Here is a 20,367-nt window from a genome sequence, read left to right as displayed (position 1 = left end):
CCATCAAGGGGGTCACCTGTGCACCTGTAGACGAATAACCTGTGTTTGAAAATAAAGAAGGTTTGGAAAACTAATTATTTCCAAATATCATACAAATAACTTTGAATCCAATGGTATTATCAAATCCCCACATGACTTTGAATGCTTTCTCCTTCATTTCAAGCCTCTGCTAAATTATCTAGGCCCCAGAGCATGAAAATGCAGTGCATAAATCAAAAACAGGTTGTTGGGGTTTTTTTTTTCCTGTGCTGTTGCAGAAATGTCAATTTGCCACATCATTTAGCAGCCAAGGAGCAAGCTACAGATGGAATAGGGGAAGCATGAGCAATCAGCCTGATCACTTGGGAGAAAACTTGGAATTTCTGACCAAAGTGAATTCCTTACAATTTCAGGAAAAGGTATCATTAGCATGTAGATAAAATAGGAGGCCTGAAGACTTGCCTCCTCTTCCCAGATCATCTCAGATTTTATTTGGATTGTATTTGCTCCTAATTCTCTCCCACACACTGCCCCCTTCAGGCCATCTACAACACCATCATCATGCCTGTCATCTTGGTGTTTCCCTTGTAATTCTTTTAAAATTTTTTTCATGTTTATTTATATTTGAGAGAGAGCGCACGCAGGGGAGGGGAAGAGAGAGAGGAAGACACAAAATCCAAAGCAGGCTCCAGGCTCTGAGCTGTCAGCACAGAGCCCGACATGGGGCTCGAACTCAGGAACCACGAGATCATGACCTGAGCCAAAGTCGGACATTCAACTGACTGAGCCACTCAGGCGCCCCAATGATGTTTCCCTTTTAAATTTCCTTTTTTCTAATTGATCAATGCTTTCCCATGCTGAGACAAAATTTGCTTCCATGGAAAAGTCTTTAGGCTTAGGTTTAGGAGAGCTGGATTCTGGTTCTAGCTCTGGCATTCAAATGTAAACATGTCCAGATCTAAATGACTCACCTTGTACATTTGCTCCCAATGCAAGGCACATGAGAAGAGCGGAAGCCGTGCCTCCTATCACATTCATCTCCCAACCCAGACCTTCTCCACTGGGCAAGACCCTTCACTGTCTCCCAACTATATCCTGTTGATTCCTTGCTCTACATGTTCATTCATGGCTTCAGTCACTGAATTCTCACTGGTCATTCATCCATCAAATCTAGACTAGCCTCCTTCCTTATCATCTATCCTTTCCCACCTGACCATCCTCAACAAGAACTCAAATTCCACCTCTGGATAGCTTCAACTCCGATGTCTTTGGCCTTGCCCTGCTCTGAAGTCCTAGCCCCTTTTGTTTGTATCGCATGTTTTTCACTTGGTTATATAATGTCTCATGTTATTGTTTTGGAATTTTCTGCATTACTTATTCATTGCTTCACTGTGTTTGCCTTGGCTCCCATCCGAGTTTTGAACTTTTACTCCATATAATCAAAACTCCTAGTTTCTTTTTATTTTTCCTAGTTTCTCATTCCAATTCTCAACTACTCTGAGCAAAACCAACAATCTTCCATTTTCTTACATAAAACATAAGATCTTTAAAATTGCTTCCAGCTCTAATAGTATGTACATCTGAGATTTTCTTTACTGTTTAAAAATTCAGATTTGGGGTGCCTGGGTAGCTCAGTTGGTTAAGCATCCAACTCTTGTTTCTGGCTGAGGTCATGATCTCACAGTCATGAGATCAAGCCCAGCATTGGGATCTGCACTGAGGGTGGAGACTGCTTAGGATTCTCTCTCCCTCCTTCTCTCTCTCTCTCTCTCTCTCTCTCTCTCTCTCTGCCCCTCCCTCCTCCACTCACACACATGCTATCTTTCTCTCTCTCTCTCTCAAAAAAAATCAGATTTTTTTCCTTTGAGTTTTATTATTATTACCACTCCTTTAATTCCTAGCACAATTATGGCATATCATACAGTTGTCCCTTGGACAACAAGTGGTTTGAACTACACGGGTCCACTTACATGAAGATTTTTTTAGAGTACAATAATGTAAATGTATTTTCTCTTATGATTTTCTTAATATATTATTTTCTCTAGCTTACTTTATTTAAGAATACAGTATGGAACATATAAAATATGCATTAATTGACTGTTCATGTCATTGGTAAGGTTTCCGGTCAACAATAGGCTATTAATAGTTAAGTTTTGAGGGAGTGGAAAGTTATACATGGATTTTTGACTGCGAACAGGGTCAGCACTCCTAATTCTCACATAGTTCAAAGGTCAACTGTAGATGCTTAATCAAGGAGAACGTTGAAATGAGGACAACGAGATCATCTCCCTGGCTATTCTGTGGACATGCCAGAATTCCAAGGGTTGAAAGAGGGGTGTTTGGAAGTGTCCCTCAATTCCTAAGGCTTTTGCTACAAAGCTATGAGTGTCAACAAAAGGTCTTTCTACCCCCTTCAAGGCATGGAGAGGATGATATAAACACGGCTCAGTACTTATTGCAAGAAAAAGGCTCCCTAAAAATCCATCTTCAAAGCTTATAATTTTCAACCGATGAGAAGCGATTCCTTTACCTCCAAAGGCCACAAGGCTTCTGTGTTTTTAAATAAAGGGAAAGGCATGGCCTGTCACACAACAAGCCAACAACGTGACCCATTTGAAGAAGAAAGAAATGAAATGATCACCCGTTTCAGTTGGCAATTTGGAGAGAGAGGGTGAGAACGGACAATCCTGGCAGACTCCTCATTTTCTGCTTGAGGAAAAAATAAAGGGTATTTATGGGAACTGTCCTGTGTTATTAAAGAGGGATGATTGCTTCAGCCCTCCTAAAATGTTTTGTAATATTAATTTTTCACTAATGACACTTTTAATACACTCCGTGATAAATCCCTGCCAGAGTCTAGCTCTCGCCGGTGTAGGTGCGTGGAGCTGTAACAAGCATGACCCTAGCCTCTTACACAGATTGGACTCATTTATTACCCGGTGCCGTGGCCAATTTGCATCTCCAATCCACAAGCAATCTTTCTCCAGCTGTTACCTCAATTTGTCCTTGCAACAATTTTCATCACTTCTGGAGAAATTTTTGTGATAAAGCTGTGCAAAGTATCACTAGGGGCAGAGGGAAGAGGTGAGGAGGGATTGCGGTCAGCTTCCAGGGGGAGATGCCCAGGGGCATCCCCCTTGGCCTTTGGGACCTGTGGGTCCCCCAGTCATGGACACCAGCCCCAAAGCTAGTTGTTCGGAGGCTCCTGCTGAATTTGGAGGAATCTTACTTCAAATTCTATCAGCACTGAGTAAATGAGAAGGCTCTGTAAAATGAAGCCTTTGAACATTGAAGGGAAAGAAAAACAGCAACCTTGAATAGGTGTTCTAGCTCGGATTCTAACCTTTAACTCCTCCGCCACGTGAAGAAAGAAAGGAAAAGGAGGAGAGTGAGAAATAAATACATGGAGAAGGCGAATATTGGAAGGATTCTCTGTAATGCTTGGCACCTTGTCTCAAAGGACAGCCCCCAAATCACATGCCCTGACATAACCAGCCGCTGGTTGTTCTTAAGTGAAATGTAAACATTTGAAATTGGTTTAGCCTATGAGAGTATAGTTTTATTCATTTATTCACTTTCCAAGTATCCATTGCCAGACACTGGGCTAGGCATAGGAGTCCATGTATATTTAACTATTGTTCAAAAGCATCTCATCTGTAAATCCCATGAGATCGAGTACCCCCTATCTACTACTAGACCCCTGAGTCTAGCATAGTACATGGCAGAGTATGTCCGATGAAAGAGATACTGGGATAGAAGGAGAGAACGAGAAAATGAGGACAGGAGAAAGCAGAGTTTTATCCCCAGGATCTAGGAAAGTCTCTGATCCAGAGTAGATGCTTAGTGAATGTTAGTTGTTGTTTATGCGGAGAGTGGAATTAACATAACTGACACCCAAAGCATTCACTAACTGTATGACTCAAGTTACTTGTGCTCAGGCTGGATAAAAAGATCTTAACACAAACATGTGATGCTTCCACTGATATTTGCTTAGAGTAAAAGGAACCCAGGTAGCAGCTACCCTTCTCCAAGATATATCTTTGTAGATGCACAAATATGCTTTGGTAAAATCACTGAACTGGTCCCACTTCTAGGGAAGGTTGTGAAGTTAAGAAAACTCTGTTGGGGCGCCTGGGTGGCGCAGTCGGTTAAGCGTCCGACTTCAGCCAGATCACGATCTCGCGGTCCGTGAGTTTGAGCCCCGCGTCAGGCTCTGGGCTGACGGCTCAGAGCCTGGAGCCTGTTTCCGATTCTGTGTCTCCCTCTCTCTCTGCCCCTCCCCCGTTCATGCTCTGTCTCTCTCTGTCCCAAAAATAAATAAAAAACGTCGAAAAAAAAAATTAAAAAAAAAAAAAGAAAGAAAACTCTGTTTAACTGAATGCAAACAGGACTGCTAGTCAGGAGTGGGACATGCAGGACAGACAGGCAAGAGGGTAGGAGGGGTGTTCAATGGGTTATTTAAATTTTGTTTAAGCTGCATTCCCAGAACATTATCTGCCCATTTCTTTTTTTTTTTTTTTTTTTTTTTTTTTTAAGTAGGCTTCATGCCGAGGGGGAAGGCCAACATAGGGCCTGAACTCACGACCCTGACATCAAGACCTGAGCTGGGATCAAGAGTCAGATATTCAACCGACTGAGTCACCCAGGCACTCCTATTCTGTAATTATTTACTGAGGCCTTGCTATGGTGAAGGCATTAAGCTAGAAGGGACACAGCCTGCACTCAAAGACTCTGTGGCCAAAAAGGGCCCGGACCCAGTAAGTAACAGTTAAGATGCACCAAGAAGGGCTGAAGGAGGCACAAGTCCCGAGGAAATCCCCCAGCCCAACCCTGGGGGCCAGTGGCCGGAGAAGGATTTCCAGAGGAGGTGATGCCTCAGCCAGACCTTTTAAAGAATAAGATGCAATGACATAAGTTAAAATAAGCCAGGCAGGAGCAAAGAAGCAGACAAAGCAGGAGAGGGTGTTCCAGAAGAGAAAACAGCACAGGTCACAGCACAGTGTGAGAGACAAAGGATTGGGTCTGGGAAACCGCTGGACCAGCCACCGGGAGGCAAGAGGCTTCCCTGGACCAGCGGGCAGGGACATGATCGGGGAGGACTCGGGGGCCATGCCAAGGAGTCTGCATCTTAGCCTGAAGAGAACAGGAAGCTTCACTTACATGGTGAGTTAAGCACAAAAACACAGGCTGGTGGCAAATAGGAAGTAGGACTTGCAAAACAGGCCCCCTCTGAAGCATGATGCAAACCATTTAAATAAAAGAGTTCTGGGGCTTCTGGGTGGTTCAGTCAATTAAGCGTCTTTTTTTTTGTTTTTTTCTTTTGAGAGAGACAGAGCACAAGCAGGGGTGGAGCAGAGAGACAGGGAGAAAGAGAATCCCCAGCAGGCTCCACGCTGTCAGTGCAGAGCCCGATGTGGGGCTGGAACTCACGAACAATGAGATCATGACCTAAGCCAGAGCCAAAACCGAGAGTCGGATGCTTAACTGAGCCACCCAGGCGCCCCAACCTAACCCTACTCTTCATTTCGGCTCAGGTCGGGATCTCACATTTCATGATATCGAGCCCCACGTCTGGCCCTGTGCTGACAGCAGGGAGACTGCTTGGGATTCTCTCTCTCCCTGCCCCTTTCCCCTTCCCCTGTGCTTGCTCATGCACTCTCTCAAAATAAATAAGTAATAAGTGTTCATTTGTCTCAAAAATGCTGTCTGAGGACGTGGGCAAATCATGTGGGGGAATTCAAAGGTGAGTACGACACGGACTTCAAGGACCTTACAAACCAGGAGAGGAAGTACAGTCCTGGATTGTAACTGTCCTAAGAGCAACACAAAGACAGCTGGAAACCAAATCAAGAGGAAATTGCCTCCAGATGGGGGATCACGAAATGCTTCATGGGAAAGAGGACCTGAAAAACACCACCCAAAAGCCCTGGTCCTCAAGCTTGAGTATGCGTCAGAACCCCCTGGAAGACGACTTAACTCTGTGGGTCCCCACCCCAGAGTTTCTGATTCACCAGGTCTGTTGTAAAGCTCCCTAATTTATACTTCTGTTAAGTCCCCAGCCGAGGCTGACACCGCTGGTCCGGGGACGGGTCTTTGGAGAACCTTTGCCCAAGTGAACATAGGGAATTGGGCCAACAGAGAGGGGACCCTATGCATCACATGAAGAGGAAGCCATGTATGTAAAGGCACGTGGTTAGAAAAGCAAGGCTATATCCCGGTTGAAGAGAGAACATAAGAAACATGAGTATACACGATAGAATCAGACACAACATTTGTAAATTAATTACCCAATCAACTCCAGTCAGCTGAGAGCCATTGAACTACAAGAGTTACCAAGCATAAGGCAACAACCAAAGTGAGCCTGGCTTCCATGTAGCCTGCATCTTTCCCCCTGAATTTTCTATCCTTCAGCCGTCCTGTCTTACCAGGTCCACCTGCTCTCTAAACCAAAACAATCCAATTAGTACCAACCACTCAGCCACAGTGTGCATTACTGATCCCTTTCCTCTAAACAAAAAGGAATTTAAAAATCCTTTTAGTTTAGAAGGAAAACTTTAAATTCATTCTATGAGACAACCATTACCCGGATACCAAAACCAGATAAAGACACCACTAAACAAGAGAACAACAGGCCAATATCCCTGATGAACATAGACGCAAAACTCTTCAAAGATATACTAGCAATCCGATTCCAATAACACATTAAGGAAATCACTCACCATGATCAGATGGGATTTATTTCTGGGATGCAAGGGTGGTTCAGTATTCACAAATCAATGTGATACATCAAGTCAATAAGAAAAAGGAGAGGATCCGTATGACCATTTCAATAGACTCAGAAAGGGCATTTGATAAAGTACAATAACTATTCATGATAAAAACCCTCAACAAAGTAGGTTTAGAGGGAATATATCTCAACATATTAAAGGCCATCTATGAAAAACCCACAGCTAACATCATCCTTAATGGGGGAAAACTGAGAGCATTTCCCCTAAGGGCAAAAATAAGACAAGGATGTCCACTCTCACCATTGTTATTCAACACAGTACTGGAAGTCCTGGCCACAGCAGAAAGAAAACAAAAAGAAATAAAATGCACCCAAATTGATAAGGAAGAAGTCAAACTTTCATTATTTGCAGATCACATTTGCCATTCGCATTGACGTGGATGGACCTCGAAAGTATCATGCTAAGTGAAATCAGCTGGCCAGAGAAAGACAAATAACTTATGACTTCATTCATATGTGGAAGAAACAAAGGAGCAAAGGAGAAAAAAGAGAGAGAGACAAATGAAGAAACAATTCTTAATTATATAGAATAAACTGATGATTACCAGAGGGGAGGTGGGTGGGGGGTAAAGTAGGTGATGGGGATTAAGGAGGGCACTTGTGATGAGCCCCCGATGATGTATGGAAGTGCTGAATTGCTGTATTGTACACCTGCTACAAATATTACACTGGATGTCAAACTAACTGGAAATAAAATTTAAAACTTAAAAAAAATAGACAGATAAAACAATAAATAAAAGTCTCTTTAGTTTTGCCAAAGCACGTTTGGGAATTTTTAAAAAGAATTTTAACAAGTAAATGAAAATTATAAAAGTCAAGAAACAGAGGCACCTGGGTGGCTTAGTCAGTTAAGCATCCAACTCTTGATTGTGGCTCAAGTCTTGATCTCACAGTTCATGAGTTGGAGTTCTGCACCAGGCTCAGTGCTGACGGCGTGGAGCCTGCTTGGGATTTTCTCTCTCTCTCTCTCTCTCTCTCTCTCGCTCTCGCTCTCGCTCTCGCTCTCGCTCTCGCTCTGCCCCTCCCCCACTCATGGTCTCTCTCTCTCTCTCTCTCTCAAAATAAACTTAAAAAGTAAAGAAATAGAGGCATCCACATGCACACAGTTCTCATGTCAACCAAAAAAAAAAAAAAAAGCCCAAAGATCGGTTTGGCTGATGCAGCTTGACAATGGCTTGTAAGGTGTTTTGAGCTGAATTATGCCTAACAAAGACGTGTTGAAGATAGAGTCTTTACGGAGGTAACGAAGTTAAAATGAGGTCATCAGTGTGGGCTTTAATCCAATACGTCTGGTGCCCTGCTCTTAAGGAAGTGAGCATAATGGAGGAGGAGAGGCAACATTTTAATAGACATCCCGTGTGGACCAGAAACAGCAACTTTTTCTGTGAATCCCCACCCCAAAGTCCTTAGGTTTAGCTCTTTTTCTCTCTTTAGCAACTTACTCTCCTACCTTCCTTAAACTCCCCTTCCACTTCAAGAGGGAGGAGCCACCAATGTATTGACGTTCCTCTCAAAGTCCAAAAAGCTATTCAGTTGGGTCTTCCTGCCTGTGAGAGAAGGATCATCCTCCCCACTGGTGGCCATCAGTTCTGGTGGCAAAGGAAATGGTGGAGTAGGAGAGGCGAGACCACCTCAGAGCAGGGTGGGTGCGGGGGAGGTGGGTTGCACGGCCCAGGATGGAGACAGGAAGTTGAAAGGAGAGACCCAGCAACGGGACCCATCACCTCACGACTGACTCAGGCTTACATCTCATTCTTGCTTGTTGAAAAGACAAACCATGTAAGTACTTACAGTAAATTCAGTTTGCCATCTTCCTTCAGAAGAGAAGTGTCCTAATTTCCACCACATGCCGAGAACAGCTGGGTGCTCCGTCACTGCTCCCTAATTACTGATTAGCACACACAATGGCCTAATCGCTCCTCCATATTTGGGGGTAATTTTGATTATTGCCTTATCAGACTCGGAGAGGGTTTCCTGGGGCTTTGTTTACCCAATATACCTCACCCTCCAGTCAGGAGGACACACTCTAGTCACAGCAAGAGAACCACGGTAAATGTCTATCCCAAGGGACGGCCCTAAGCTTTCTAACAATCCTGGTGCTATCAGAATGCAACCGCTCTCTGGAGAAATCGCTGTGTGTGCCCGTATTCCAATAAAGGGAACATTAGTAAACGGCATAGATGTACCCTTGTTCTCTAGTTTAAACACTTTTTTTTTAATGTTTATTTATTTTTGAGAGAGACAGAGACAAAGTGAGCAGGGGAGGGGCAGAGAGAGAGGGAGACACAGAATCCAAAGCAGGCTGCAGGCTCTGAGCTGTCAGCATAGAGCCCGATGCGGGGCTTGAACTCACAAACTATGAGATCATGACCTAAGCCGAAGTCAGATGCTCAACCAACTGAGCCACCCAGGTGCTCCCTTTGTTCTCTGGTTTCAACGGAAACATGCAAAGGTGGTTCAGGAAAAAATATGCCCCGGCTGAACAAGGTCTTTGGAAAGTACAGTGTGTCTTGCCCCATTGTCAGAAACTACTCTGTCCTCCCCCTTTACAGAGACCCCTCCGTGGCCAGACAACGAATGAGGAATGGGCAGCGTCTTTGTCAAGGTTCTCCAGAGAAACAGAAAGAGTAATAGATATTTACATGCATGTTTACATATCTCTATATAGAGATTTACCATGAGGAATTGGCTCATGTGTTTATAAAGGCTGAGAAGTCCCATGAGTTGCTGTCTGTAAGCTGGACCCTTTGGAAAGCCAGTGGCATAACTCCAGCCCAAGTCCGAAGTCCTGAGAACCCAGGAAGTCAGTAGTGTAAACTCTAGTGCAAGAGCAGGGTAAGAGCAGTACCCCAGCTGAAGCATGCAGGCAGGAATTGGACAGGAGAGGATTCCTCCTTCCTCATCTGTCGTTCTTTTTAGAACAACAGATGTGCCAACCCATCCCCGGGAGAGCCATCTTGAGTCCACGGATTCAACTGCTAATGCCATCCAGAAACACCCTCATGGACACACACAGAAATAATGTCTAATGTGGGCTCCACGTCACAATCAAGTTGACACATGAAATTAGCCATTACAGGCAACATAGCCTCCCATGTGGGACTCCCCAGTACCCTGGTAGGTGTCCCAAGATGGATCCTTAAATCTACCTATAAAATAGGAATCAAACAAATGGTACAATGATTGCAGGGCTTTCGGTAAGTCTCTACAGGTTATAGTGATTTGTAATCTGTATGTAAATCCACTAAAATTATTTTTAAGTGATCGAGTGATTCTGACCTAAAACAGCACTTGCCCTTCCAAACTCAAAGAGCAGAGCATTACTTTTGAGAGAATGGGGGAGAGGATATTTTACAAGTTAAACGTGGGGCTCCTCGAGGTGGATCACACGCTATCAGTGCATTTTCTCTCCTGAAACTGAGCGGTGTAGCCGGATGAACATGTCCTCAGGGGGATTTAGCACAGCAGCAAGCATGAAATCACCTAATCCCAGCCCTGCTGGCATACTCTCCTAGGATGCGTCCTTGATCCCGTGGCATCAGAGTGACTGGTATGAGCCTGGGTGGACTTTCAGATGTCTTCCCCGGTTTCAGATTTATATGTTCATTTGTTAACTGTGTAAACACAGAGCCTGACTAGAGGTCTCCCCAGGATAAGCTGTTCCTCAGACCCCCCCCCCCCCCTCAGTCCAAGGAGGCCACTGCATGGCACCTGCTTTCTCAGTGCCTCCCATCTCACCTGTATCTCCCAAGCACTGCGCTGGTCTTGTTGACACTCCTGACTAACAATTACGCAGCAAGTTTCGTCAGAAGCACTGTACACGCGTTCTTTTGTCTCGTGAAACGATACCTGTCAGTCGTACTAATAGCTCCCACATGAGGGAGGTATCCTCACTTCCCAGATGCAAAAGTTGCAACTCGCTGACAGAGGTCACAGAGCCAGGAAGTAATGATGTAGCATTTGTTCCCAGGTTCGTTCACGGCCAAAATCCAAATAACCACTACACTATACTGCCTCCCAAGCATTAGCAAAACGAGCAACCCTCCTCGATCCTTCACTGCTTTAGAGAACAGCCTTCGTACGTCTAGCGGGGAGACTGGCCTTTAAGCCCGAGACATAACACGCATCGCCTTCTTTCTTGTGCTTGCAATCACGTGTATAGTCACTCAAAGGAAAAATACCTAAAGATTATAAGTTTGAGCCACATTTTCAATGGGGTTCAGCCTCAGGACATGGCCACTACTGAAAGCACATTCGTTGATTCATTCTTTACTCAGTCAGCATTGAGTACACACTGTCTGAGGCATTCAGGACGCAATAAAAAATAAGTAAGAGGCCACTGGAATCCAACAAGGTAAGTCCTGTGGGTAAGGAAATGGGATGTGTCAGGCCAGTGGCCAAACCCAGTGCAGAGGAGGTGAGGAAGCCACATCCCACCCAGGAGGGCAGAGTTCTGCAATCCCTCAGTGTTGGCTGTTAACACATGGTTACATGAGTTACCCAATTTCCCCAGGAAGATATATTTGTTCTTCTCCATTAGTTGACGAGAAGTAAAGATACCTGTATATGCATTCTCAGTGCTTTGGCTGAGACTTTTTGTTGACCTGGGAAAAGTTTCCATATGATAAATATTGGGCTAAACAGAATCAGAAGACCATTTGGGGGAAACTGGTGGAAGATCAGAAGCCAGTTTTCAAGTTCTTGCCTCAGCAGTGAGAAGTATATCCATCCATTCCTCAAGCTCTCAGAATGCCTCTATAACCTGGTCTGGTGCTAGGGCCTAAACGGTGCCCAGAACATGCAAACCACAGCTCATAAGGATGAGAACACCAACGTGGAAAGCATACAAATAGCAAACTCCCACGTATTTATGAAAATATGGCTAAAACCTAGGCGAATGGTAAGAGATTTAAAAATATCCATATAAGAGGCAGAATTTGTTTGGGAAATTTATGTCACGATCCACATTTTCACCTAGGTCTTATTAGGGAGCCCAATAGGACACTATGGCAAACACAGTTTTTGGAATTTGTCAAGAAAAGACTCCAGTGGTGGAATTCTTAGAGCCAGGGAAGGGTTTTAAGTCAGCTTTTTTTTTTTTTTTTTTTTTTGAATCAAGGTTACATTTTTCTGAGATTTAAGCCAGGTTCCAATTGTGTAGTAACTTCTTGTGAGAGCCTAGAACCATGAAGGTGATGGGGGTCCTTCAAGGCCCCAACAGTGTTGGCTGAGCACCGTGCCAGACACGTGACGTAGAATAGCTCACGTAACCCTCAAGCATACTCCTACCAGGAGATATTATTCCCATTTTACAGAAGAGAAAACTTGAGATTCCAAAAAGTTGTAACTTACCGAGATCACATAGCTCATAAGCAGTGGGGCTCGATTCGTACCCAAATACGCGAAATTCTAGAAGATGGTCTCCTGAAGTCAGTAAGCTACTAGAATAAAGTGCTACACGGGAGCCATCTTGGAGAAGCCTCTCTGAGCTACAAGGTACCACCCTTTTCCTGAGCTCAGAATTGCCTGGATTGCAGTGTTTAACACGATGCAGCTGCAGACCTTGGCCTAAAGTGAATGAGGCTGAAGAGCCACCCTTTCCAAAGGAGCTTCACCTGCATGTCACCCAGGTGTGCACCTGACAGCGGTTTCCTTCTGTATTTAAAGCCACCTCACGGGGCGAGGGGAGCTCTGCTTCGTGGGAAACTAAGTACAGGTCTTGCAGCCAGTGGGGGCTCCTGATGGCATCATGTGGCTGCTGCAGCCCCTCTTGCTCTGTGTTCCCTTGTCTCTTGCTGTGCGTGGCCAGCAGAAGCCCCAGGTACCAGATTATCCCAGTGAACTCCATTGTGGGCTCCAGAGCCTTCGGTTTACCATAAACCCGAGCCCTGGGAAAGCGACTCCTGCACTCATAGCCTGGGGTAAGTTGGACAACTCCCCCGGCTTAGAGGCTTAGCGCTCTCGCCCTCCTAACATTTTCCCCCTTTGGTGAACTCTGCAGGTACTCCTACAGATCAAACCCTCTAAAATGTAACTTCTCTTCTGAATCCGAGCCCCCTCTTGTCCCTCTCTCTCTTCGCTGCTGCCCCTCAGGGTCCAATGGGCAAAGCTGGCGGTCCTTTCCCGGCCCTGGTGAGTGTGGAGACTGACCACCTGTGCTTTTTGCTCCCCATCACCCCCCAGACAATCGCGGGCTGCCACACAGGCTGCAGAACAACTCCGGCTGCGGTACCTGGGTAAGGGAGAGCCCGGGGGGCTCCGTGCTCTTAGAAGCGTCTTACAGCAGCTGCTATGTCACCGAGTGGGTGAGCACGACCCAATCCCCAGGAACGTCGAGGCCCCCCACCCCAGCATCCAGGGTGACTCCCCAGGACTCCCACTATGTCATGATAGTCGGAGTTGAAGGCACAGATGCGGCTGGGCGCAGGGTTGCCAACACCAAGGTGCTCAGGTGTCCTAGGAATCCCCCAGGTAAGGGCTGGAAACTCTCGGGTTCTCGGTGGTGCTGAGCTGCCTGGAATGTGTTCTTGGGCCTCTTCTACCCACTCTGTGCAGCGACAGTGACCCCTGCCACTCCGGAAGGACTCCCCTCCAGCTGCCCTGCGCACGCAGCCCTTAGGATAACCACCACTAGAGCAACTATTCAGCACGAGGCACTGTGCAGTGCTTCACTGTCCCCTCCCTTGTCCTAACCGGTGCCTTACACGCTATCTATCGCTGCCCCCAGCAGCAAGCTTGGCCAAGGGCCCCTCCCAGTGGGTGCCAGGGCTGGGATTCAAACCAGAATTAGCCCAGAACCTGGAGCTCCTCAACCTTGAGCCGCTTCAGGAGAAAACTGAAGCTACCGAGGACACCTGGCAGATGCCTTCCAGAAGCAACTGTGCCCTGAAAATAGGACTCCACCATTTCAGCTGGAGGCAACTGGATCATTCAGCTGGGGAATTAGCAGGAAATGTGACTCGTACTAGGCTTCGGTGAATCTTGCCTTGTCCTCTGCGAGCCCTCCCTCAAAGTCCTAGTGGATTCCAACCTGTAGTCCCCTCTTCTACCCCACCTTGTACCCAAAATGTAATCCAGAGGGATAGCACTGATGAAAATGCAGGATCCCGGTCCCTGTACCAGCCCTGCGGTACCAGAACCTGCATTTCAGAACAATCCCCTGGTAATTCCTAGCTCTCGAAGATGGAGTGGCATCTCAGCAGAACGGAAGGAAGGATCTCTTGCTTGAAGCAAAGCATAAAGGGCCCCACTGTACCTACTGCTCTTGCTGGGACTCTCTTCTTTCAAAATGTACTAGTTTCCGGGGACTCTTCCCAGGGGACTTAATATTGACTTGACTTCCTGAAATGTAATCACTAGTATGTAATATGGATCCACCCTGATCATCAGGGCATCTGTGGGAATTTTGATACTTAATTGTTTTTAAGTTTGCATATTATCTATTTAGAGACCGCATAAATGGGGTAGGGGCAGAGAGGGGAGAGGGAATTCCAAGCAGGTCCCATGCTAGCACAGCTCAGAGCCTGATGTGAGATTCGAACTTCCCAACCAGGAGATCATGAACTGAGCTGAAATGAAGAGTCATCCAGGTGCCCCAAATTTTGATACTTGGTAATTATCTTTTTTTTTTTTTTTTTTTCTTGAAAGACCAAGCTTTGGTATCGAGCTTCAGTCCCTCTCCTCTTCAAAACGTGGCACTCGAAGCTCCAAACGCGGACTTGTGTGACTCTGTCCCAATGTGGGACAGGTTACCATGTGCTTCTTCACCCATCACTCAGGGAGCCTGCAACAAGCTTGGTTGCTGCTACAAATCGGAGGCAAATTCCTGTTACTATGGAAACACAGGTGAGTTCTTGCATCTCTGAAACCGGTTAAAATCTGGATTACTCGCAACTAAACCCGGAGAAGGGTGATCTTCCCTCCCCCCTTACCCCCACCAGAAAACCAATGTTTAAAGATGACCAGAAGTTGAATCTATAAGCTATGAACGCATCCTAGAATACTTGACCCTATGTGCTCCTGTCTACAGCCTTCCCTTGCCAATTCCCCTAGAAACCAAAATATTCAATGAACTCCAGAAGCTAAGGCTATGTGCAAAATAGCCAGTTGACAGAAATCGAAGACTACGAGGCACCTTGGGAATACATAGGTTAAGTGTCAACAGAGCCTCCTCTCAAGACTCCCTGTGTGTCCCAAATCCTACTCTAAGGTTTTCTAATGCAAAACACGTACAGGCAGCCCTGTATTCTAAGCTCTGAATACTGACTGATAGGTATAATAATACTTTGTCTTACTTATTGTACGGAGGAAGCTAGAGTTAGGAGGTTACATGCTTTGCCTCAAGTTGCTCAAGTAGTGGAGGCAACATTCAGACCCAGGGGCTCGTGAGGATGCTCATTCAGTGCTTTAATTAGGCTCAGACAGCTGAACATGCAGCAAGGTCGCTAGCCGGGACTGGCAGCTTCCCGGGGGCAGAGGGATCAAAAGTAGCTAAATGTCTAGCTGGCTCAATACCGGGAGGGAGGACCTGCTTTCAGCACAGCAACTCTGATTTCTCAGTGACCTCACGCTGTACCCAAGACGGCCACTTCTCCATCGCCGTGTCTCGGAATGTGACCTCACCCCCGCTGCTCTTAAATTCTCTGCGCTTGGCCTTTGGGAAGGACCACGAATGTAACCCTGTGAAAGCAACACGTGCCTTTGCCCTGTTCTTTTTTCCATTTAATTCCTGTGGCACCACGAAATGGGTAAGAACAGCTGAGTTTTGGCCATGTTCCTAACTCGAAGTCAGACAGAAATGTCCTAGTGACAGGGCAGGAGTGGTGGAGTCTCTTAGCCAGGAAGGATACAGCTGACCACCTCTTGGTCCGGAGGATGGTCTCTAGGACAGAAGAATGCTTCATCGCTGAGAAAGCAGAAAACTTCCCTGGGTGTTCAGCTAAGATCCTAATTGTGCCGGAGCACTTCTACTGAGCCACACATGAGGACAAGTAATAGGTTCTTCTTGCCACACTGCCCTGGGAAGCAAGCAGGGAAATTGGCTGACCTTGGTGGTCATGTTCCTGGCTGCCTCATCGGAGTGCTCAAAGCCCTATTCTCTTATCCTGAGCTAAGTGAGGTGAGAAGGTCCCAGGTCAGTTAATGCCACCTGCTCTTGCCTCTGCTCAAGGGGAAGAAAATGCAGCCTATGATGGGGGTAGCCTTGCTGACTGCTAGATCAGAGCAAATTCTGAGTGAAAGGGCACCTGGCTAGCAGGAATGGCCACACTTCTTTGCCCATACTTCTAGGTCACTGGAGACCAGGCAGTATATGAAAATGAGCTGGTGGCAGCTAGAGATGTGAGAACTTGGAGCCATGGTTCTATTACCCGTGACAGTATCTTCAGGTAAAGGTCTGAGTTAACCTCACCCTGCTGGACCAGAATGACTTCCCTTCCATAAAACAGGATTCTAGGGTAAAGCCCTGAATCCACAGAACCTCTGGTCACGACCAGAGAACCCATCTACTGCCTCGGCTGTCTGATCTCACTGACCATATCAGATCAAATCTCCCTGCATCGCTGCCACTGACTTCATTTAAGCCTCAAACTCCCCTGGACTCCTATTTCACTGACCGGGATTTCCTTGTGTTCATTTTGGCCTTCTCCCCTCTGCCTGCATAGTCCACCCTGTAGCAAGAAGAATCCCTTAACACCTTAGATGAGATTTTACACTCAAAGCTTCCTCCTTGTCCTGACATAGCTTAAACTTGATAAGAAGGTAATTTGTAGGACCTTGCATGAAACACTGCCTACTTCCCAGTCTTAACCCATCTTCTGTGAAATGCCATCTCTCTCTCCCTGTTTCCAACCCTGGACTGTGGTCTCAGGAGACCAGATAGAAGGACCAACTCTGGCCTCTGTTCTCTGTTTCTCTCCCTCCTCTTACCTCTGTTACCACTTAGCTTCCTTCATAGCCACTCCCTGCAGGATCTTCCCTGACTACCTTCTCTACAAAAGGCACCTGTTTCTCACAGCACCACGTCTAGGTCTTGCCTGGTTCCTAGATCTCCAACGCTCAAACACTGATCCTGTCTAGGTCTTAGTCTCCCCAGCTAAGATCTAGTTCCCACAAGCTCCAAAACCATACCCATCCTGACAAACTCGTCCCATGCCTAGTGTATAATGGTTCCTAAAAACCTTTAAAACCTGAAAGGTGGGGGCCCATCCTACCACCCACGAGAGCTAACAAAGATCATGTTTATCCATAGGCTTCGAGTTAGCTGCAGCTACTCTGTAAGGAGCAATGCCTTCCCGCTTAGTGTTCAGGTGTTTACCATCCCACCACCCCATCTGAAAACCCAGCATGGACCCCTCACTCTGGAACTCAAGATTGCCAAAGGTGAGACCCTCCTGGCTAGCCTACAGTCTTAAAGACCTATTACTTCTCTTGCAATTAGGAGACCAACTTGGGTGGCACCTGGGTGGTTCAGCTGGTTAAGCATCCAACTCTTGGTTTTGGCTCAGGTCATGATCTCCTGGTTTGCAGCCCCCTGCATCAGGCTCCAGGCTGATGGCCCCAACCATGCTTGGGATTCTCTCTTCCCTTTCTGCCCCACCTCCCACTTGTGTACTTGCTCTGTCTAGCTCTTTCTCTCTCAAAATAAATACTAAAAATATTTAAATAGACCAAGTTGGTAATAAGATACTTGCTAGAGGTGCTCATATGGGTGATGGTCTGTCTCAGGCCATCTGGAGAGTTCTAGCTCTGTCCTTAGTGCTCCAACCCACTTTGGCCTCTTGCAGATAAGCACTATGGCTCCTACTACAGTATTGGTGACTACCCAGTGGTAAAGTTGCTTCGGGATCCCATTTATGTGGAGGTCTCTATCCGCCACAGAACAGACCCCTCCCTGGCGCTGCTCCTTCATAACTGTTGGGCCACACCCGGCAAGAACTCCCAGAGTCCGTCCCAGTGGCCCATTCTGGTGAGAGGGTAAGTGGTTTCTCCGTGTACCTGTGCTGGGGTCCCCCATGGAAGCCCATCCCAACTGCTGGATATCTTTGCTTAGATGCCCCTACCTTGGAGACAACTATCAAACCCAGCTGATCCCCGTCCAGAAGGCCCCGGATACACCATTTCCATCTTACTACAAGCGCTTCAGTATTTTCACCTTCAGCTTTGTGGACACCATGGCAAAGTGGGCACTCAGGGGACCGGTAGGATGTGTATTCTGCCCTGTGTGTTCTTTAGCAGGGCTCCGAATGCCCCCTCCCCAACTGCCAACTTGGAATCCTTTCCACATCCCACCAGTCCTTGGCCAAGGCTGCCCTTTGATTTTGGCTTGTTGGTACTTCCTCAAAGTGATCACTGATCCCAATGACACAAGTGTCATCTGCCCTCTAGACTCTAGTTCTTCAGTGCTATTGCGATATTGGCTTGGGGTGTCCAGATTTGCTGTTAAGTTTCTTTCAACCTCTTCCCGGGGAGGTAAGTTTTAAGACTTCTGATGTGGTTCTCCTCCATGATCTCCATTCTGTTGGCTCCCAGGTGTATCTGCACTGTAATGTATCCATCTGCCAGCCTGCTGGGACCTCCTCCTGTAGGATAACCTGTCCTGTCGCCAGGCGTGAGTATCCACACTGTCTACACTGGAGGACAAACTCGAAATAATCTGGAGTCCCACCGCTAACCTCTCTTGCCCTGTGGGCAAATGATTCCAAGTGAAGATTGATTTTTTTTTTTTTTTTTTATTTTTTCATAATGAGGCTGCTTCAAGTATCTTCAGGCAATAGAACAGACAAGCAGCTTCCTAGAATTCCAAGCCTTTTAAATAGGAGCTATCAATCCTCCAGTAACTCTCAGTCTTTGCTTTTTCCATATACATTATGATTAAGCCAGGAATCAAACTGGCTCATGACCTACATATGGCTCAGTCTAACAAACCCCTTGTTATCCGGCTAGTTCACAAATCTAGATGTTTACCCCTGCTCGAAGGCAGGTCTGGCAACATGACCTGAAGATTTATAGGTGGCATATGATTGCCGACAGAGTATCTACTTGAGTCTATCAGAGCCAATACTCTTGTTACATGTCTGTATTCCTACCTGGTCCACTAAATTTTACCTGTCTAGCCCCTGAATTACTTGGGGTTCGTGAGCCCCTTCTGGCAAAAATATATTCCTGGTAATGTAATGAGAGTCCTGAAATACTGCATTAAATACTTAGGATATAACTCCAAAAATATTCTGTACACTCCTAAAGAAACTAAAACTTAGATGGACTTTTCCAAAGTCCTATAACTGGTAATAGAAATGGGATTCATAAGCTACCAGTTACCTTTGTAGCTTAGGAAAGGGTGTTGGTATTAACAGGTTACTGTCCAAATGACTCTTCCAGAGGAGGATGACAGTTTGGGGAAAGGCTAATATCCTAATCTCTATTACCAAATTCTGGCGAAACTGAGGTAGCAGTGTTAACATAAACTCAGACAAGAATTTATATCTAACACCTTAAGGAGGTTCTGTGTTTTCCTTATTGTTTTAAGTTAATTTATTTTGAGAGAGTGCGAGCAGGGGGCAGAGAAAGGACAAGCAAGATCCCAAGCAGGCTCTGCACTGTCAGGGCTGAGCCTGATGGGGGGCTTGAACTTAGTGAGATCATGACCTGAGCCGAAATCAAGAGTCAGACGCCTAACCAACTGAGCCACGTAGGCACCCCGTTGTTGTTTTGGTTTTGGTTTTTAACGAGGTTTTCTGAAGGCATGGGACGGAGCTGTACATATTGAGGGACTTAACTCTCCAACTCCCACCCCCACCGTGTGCAAAAGAGTCTGACTAATCCCTAGCTCTCTTCTCTCCAACAGGAAGAAGACGCTCTGACCTCCATCTTCACAGCAGTACTGCGAGCATCTCTAGCAAGGGTCCCATGATTCTGCTCCAAGCCACTATGGACTCTGCAGAGAAGCTCCACAAAAACTCAAGTGAGTGGGAAGAGACCTAACTAGCTATTTGAAGCCTCATACCTGAACCACTAGTCAAACCAAAGCTACTTCCTCATCCCCACTTCTTATCCCGTGCTAATACGACCGGTGTGAATCTCCAGTTGACCAGCTTGGTTTTCCTAAAGAGCATGTATATTTTTCAGGCTATGGTATCACTTGGTTTTGGCATCCATCAACCTCCTTGTCCATCCTACAGGTTCTCCTATAGACTCCCAAGCTCTGTGGATGGCAGGCCTTTCCGGGACCCTAATCTTTGGATTCTTGTTAGTGTCCTACTTGGCTATCAGGAAACGGAGGTGAATTATTCCAGTTGTGTTAATAAAACCAGATTGCATTACCAGCCTGTGCCCAGCCTCTCATTCAAAAGCACTATAAAGTCCTCTATCTGCTCTGGGCATCTCCTCTCTCCAGCCTGGGGCATTATTTTGCTTGATGGTAGAAGAAAAACCATGATACCCTAGGTTTTGACTCCAGCCAGCCTTTCCAGCTTCCAAATAGAATAACATTGCAGTAGACTCATAGTTGGATGACCACCTGAGCAGAGGATACAAGAACTAAACACATCAGATTTAGCAGAGATGGTTTCAAGCTCAAGAGGGGGTGTAGAAAAAAACTCTTC

At 46.2% G+C, this 20,367-nt stretch overlaps 1 protein-coding gene across 1 annotated transcript; it reads left to right on the top strand.

Annotated features, from left to right (window-relative positions):
* Nucleotides 1-12,515: 12,515 nt before the first annotated feature.
* Nucleotides 12,516-20,048, top strand: ZP4 (zona pellucida glycoprotein 4). The gene is made up of 11 exons (XM_058696012.1): nucleotides 12,516-12,687; nucleotides 12,950-13,237; nucleotides 14,414-14,611; nucleotides 15,326-15,513; nucleotides 16,055-16,152; nucleotides 17,016-17,146; nucleotides 17,551-17,740; nucleotides 17,817-17,964; nucleotides 18,296-18,374; nucleotides 19,611-19,727; nucleotides 19,945-20,048. The coding sequence occupies exons 1-11, from the start codon at nucleotides 12,516-12,518 to the stop codon at nucleotides 20,046-20,048; spliced, it is 1,713 nt and encodes a 570-aa protein (XP_058551995.1).
* Nucleotides 20,049-20,367: the final 319 nt, after the last annotated feature.

The sequence above is a fragment of the Neofelis nebulosa genome, chromosome 13 (genome assembly GCF_028018385.1).
Source record: "Neofelis nebulosa isolate mNeoNeb1 chromosome 13, mNeoNeb1.pri, whole genome shotgun sequence".
NCBI classification, from domain to species: Eukaryota; Metazoa; Chordata; class Mammalia; order Carnivora; family Felidae; genus Neofelis; species Neofelis nebulosa.
This window is presented reverse-complemented; position numbering and strand designations above follow the sequence as displayed.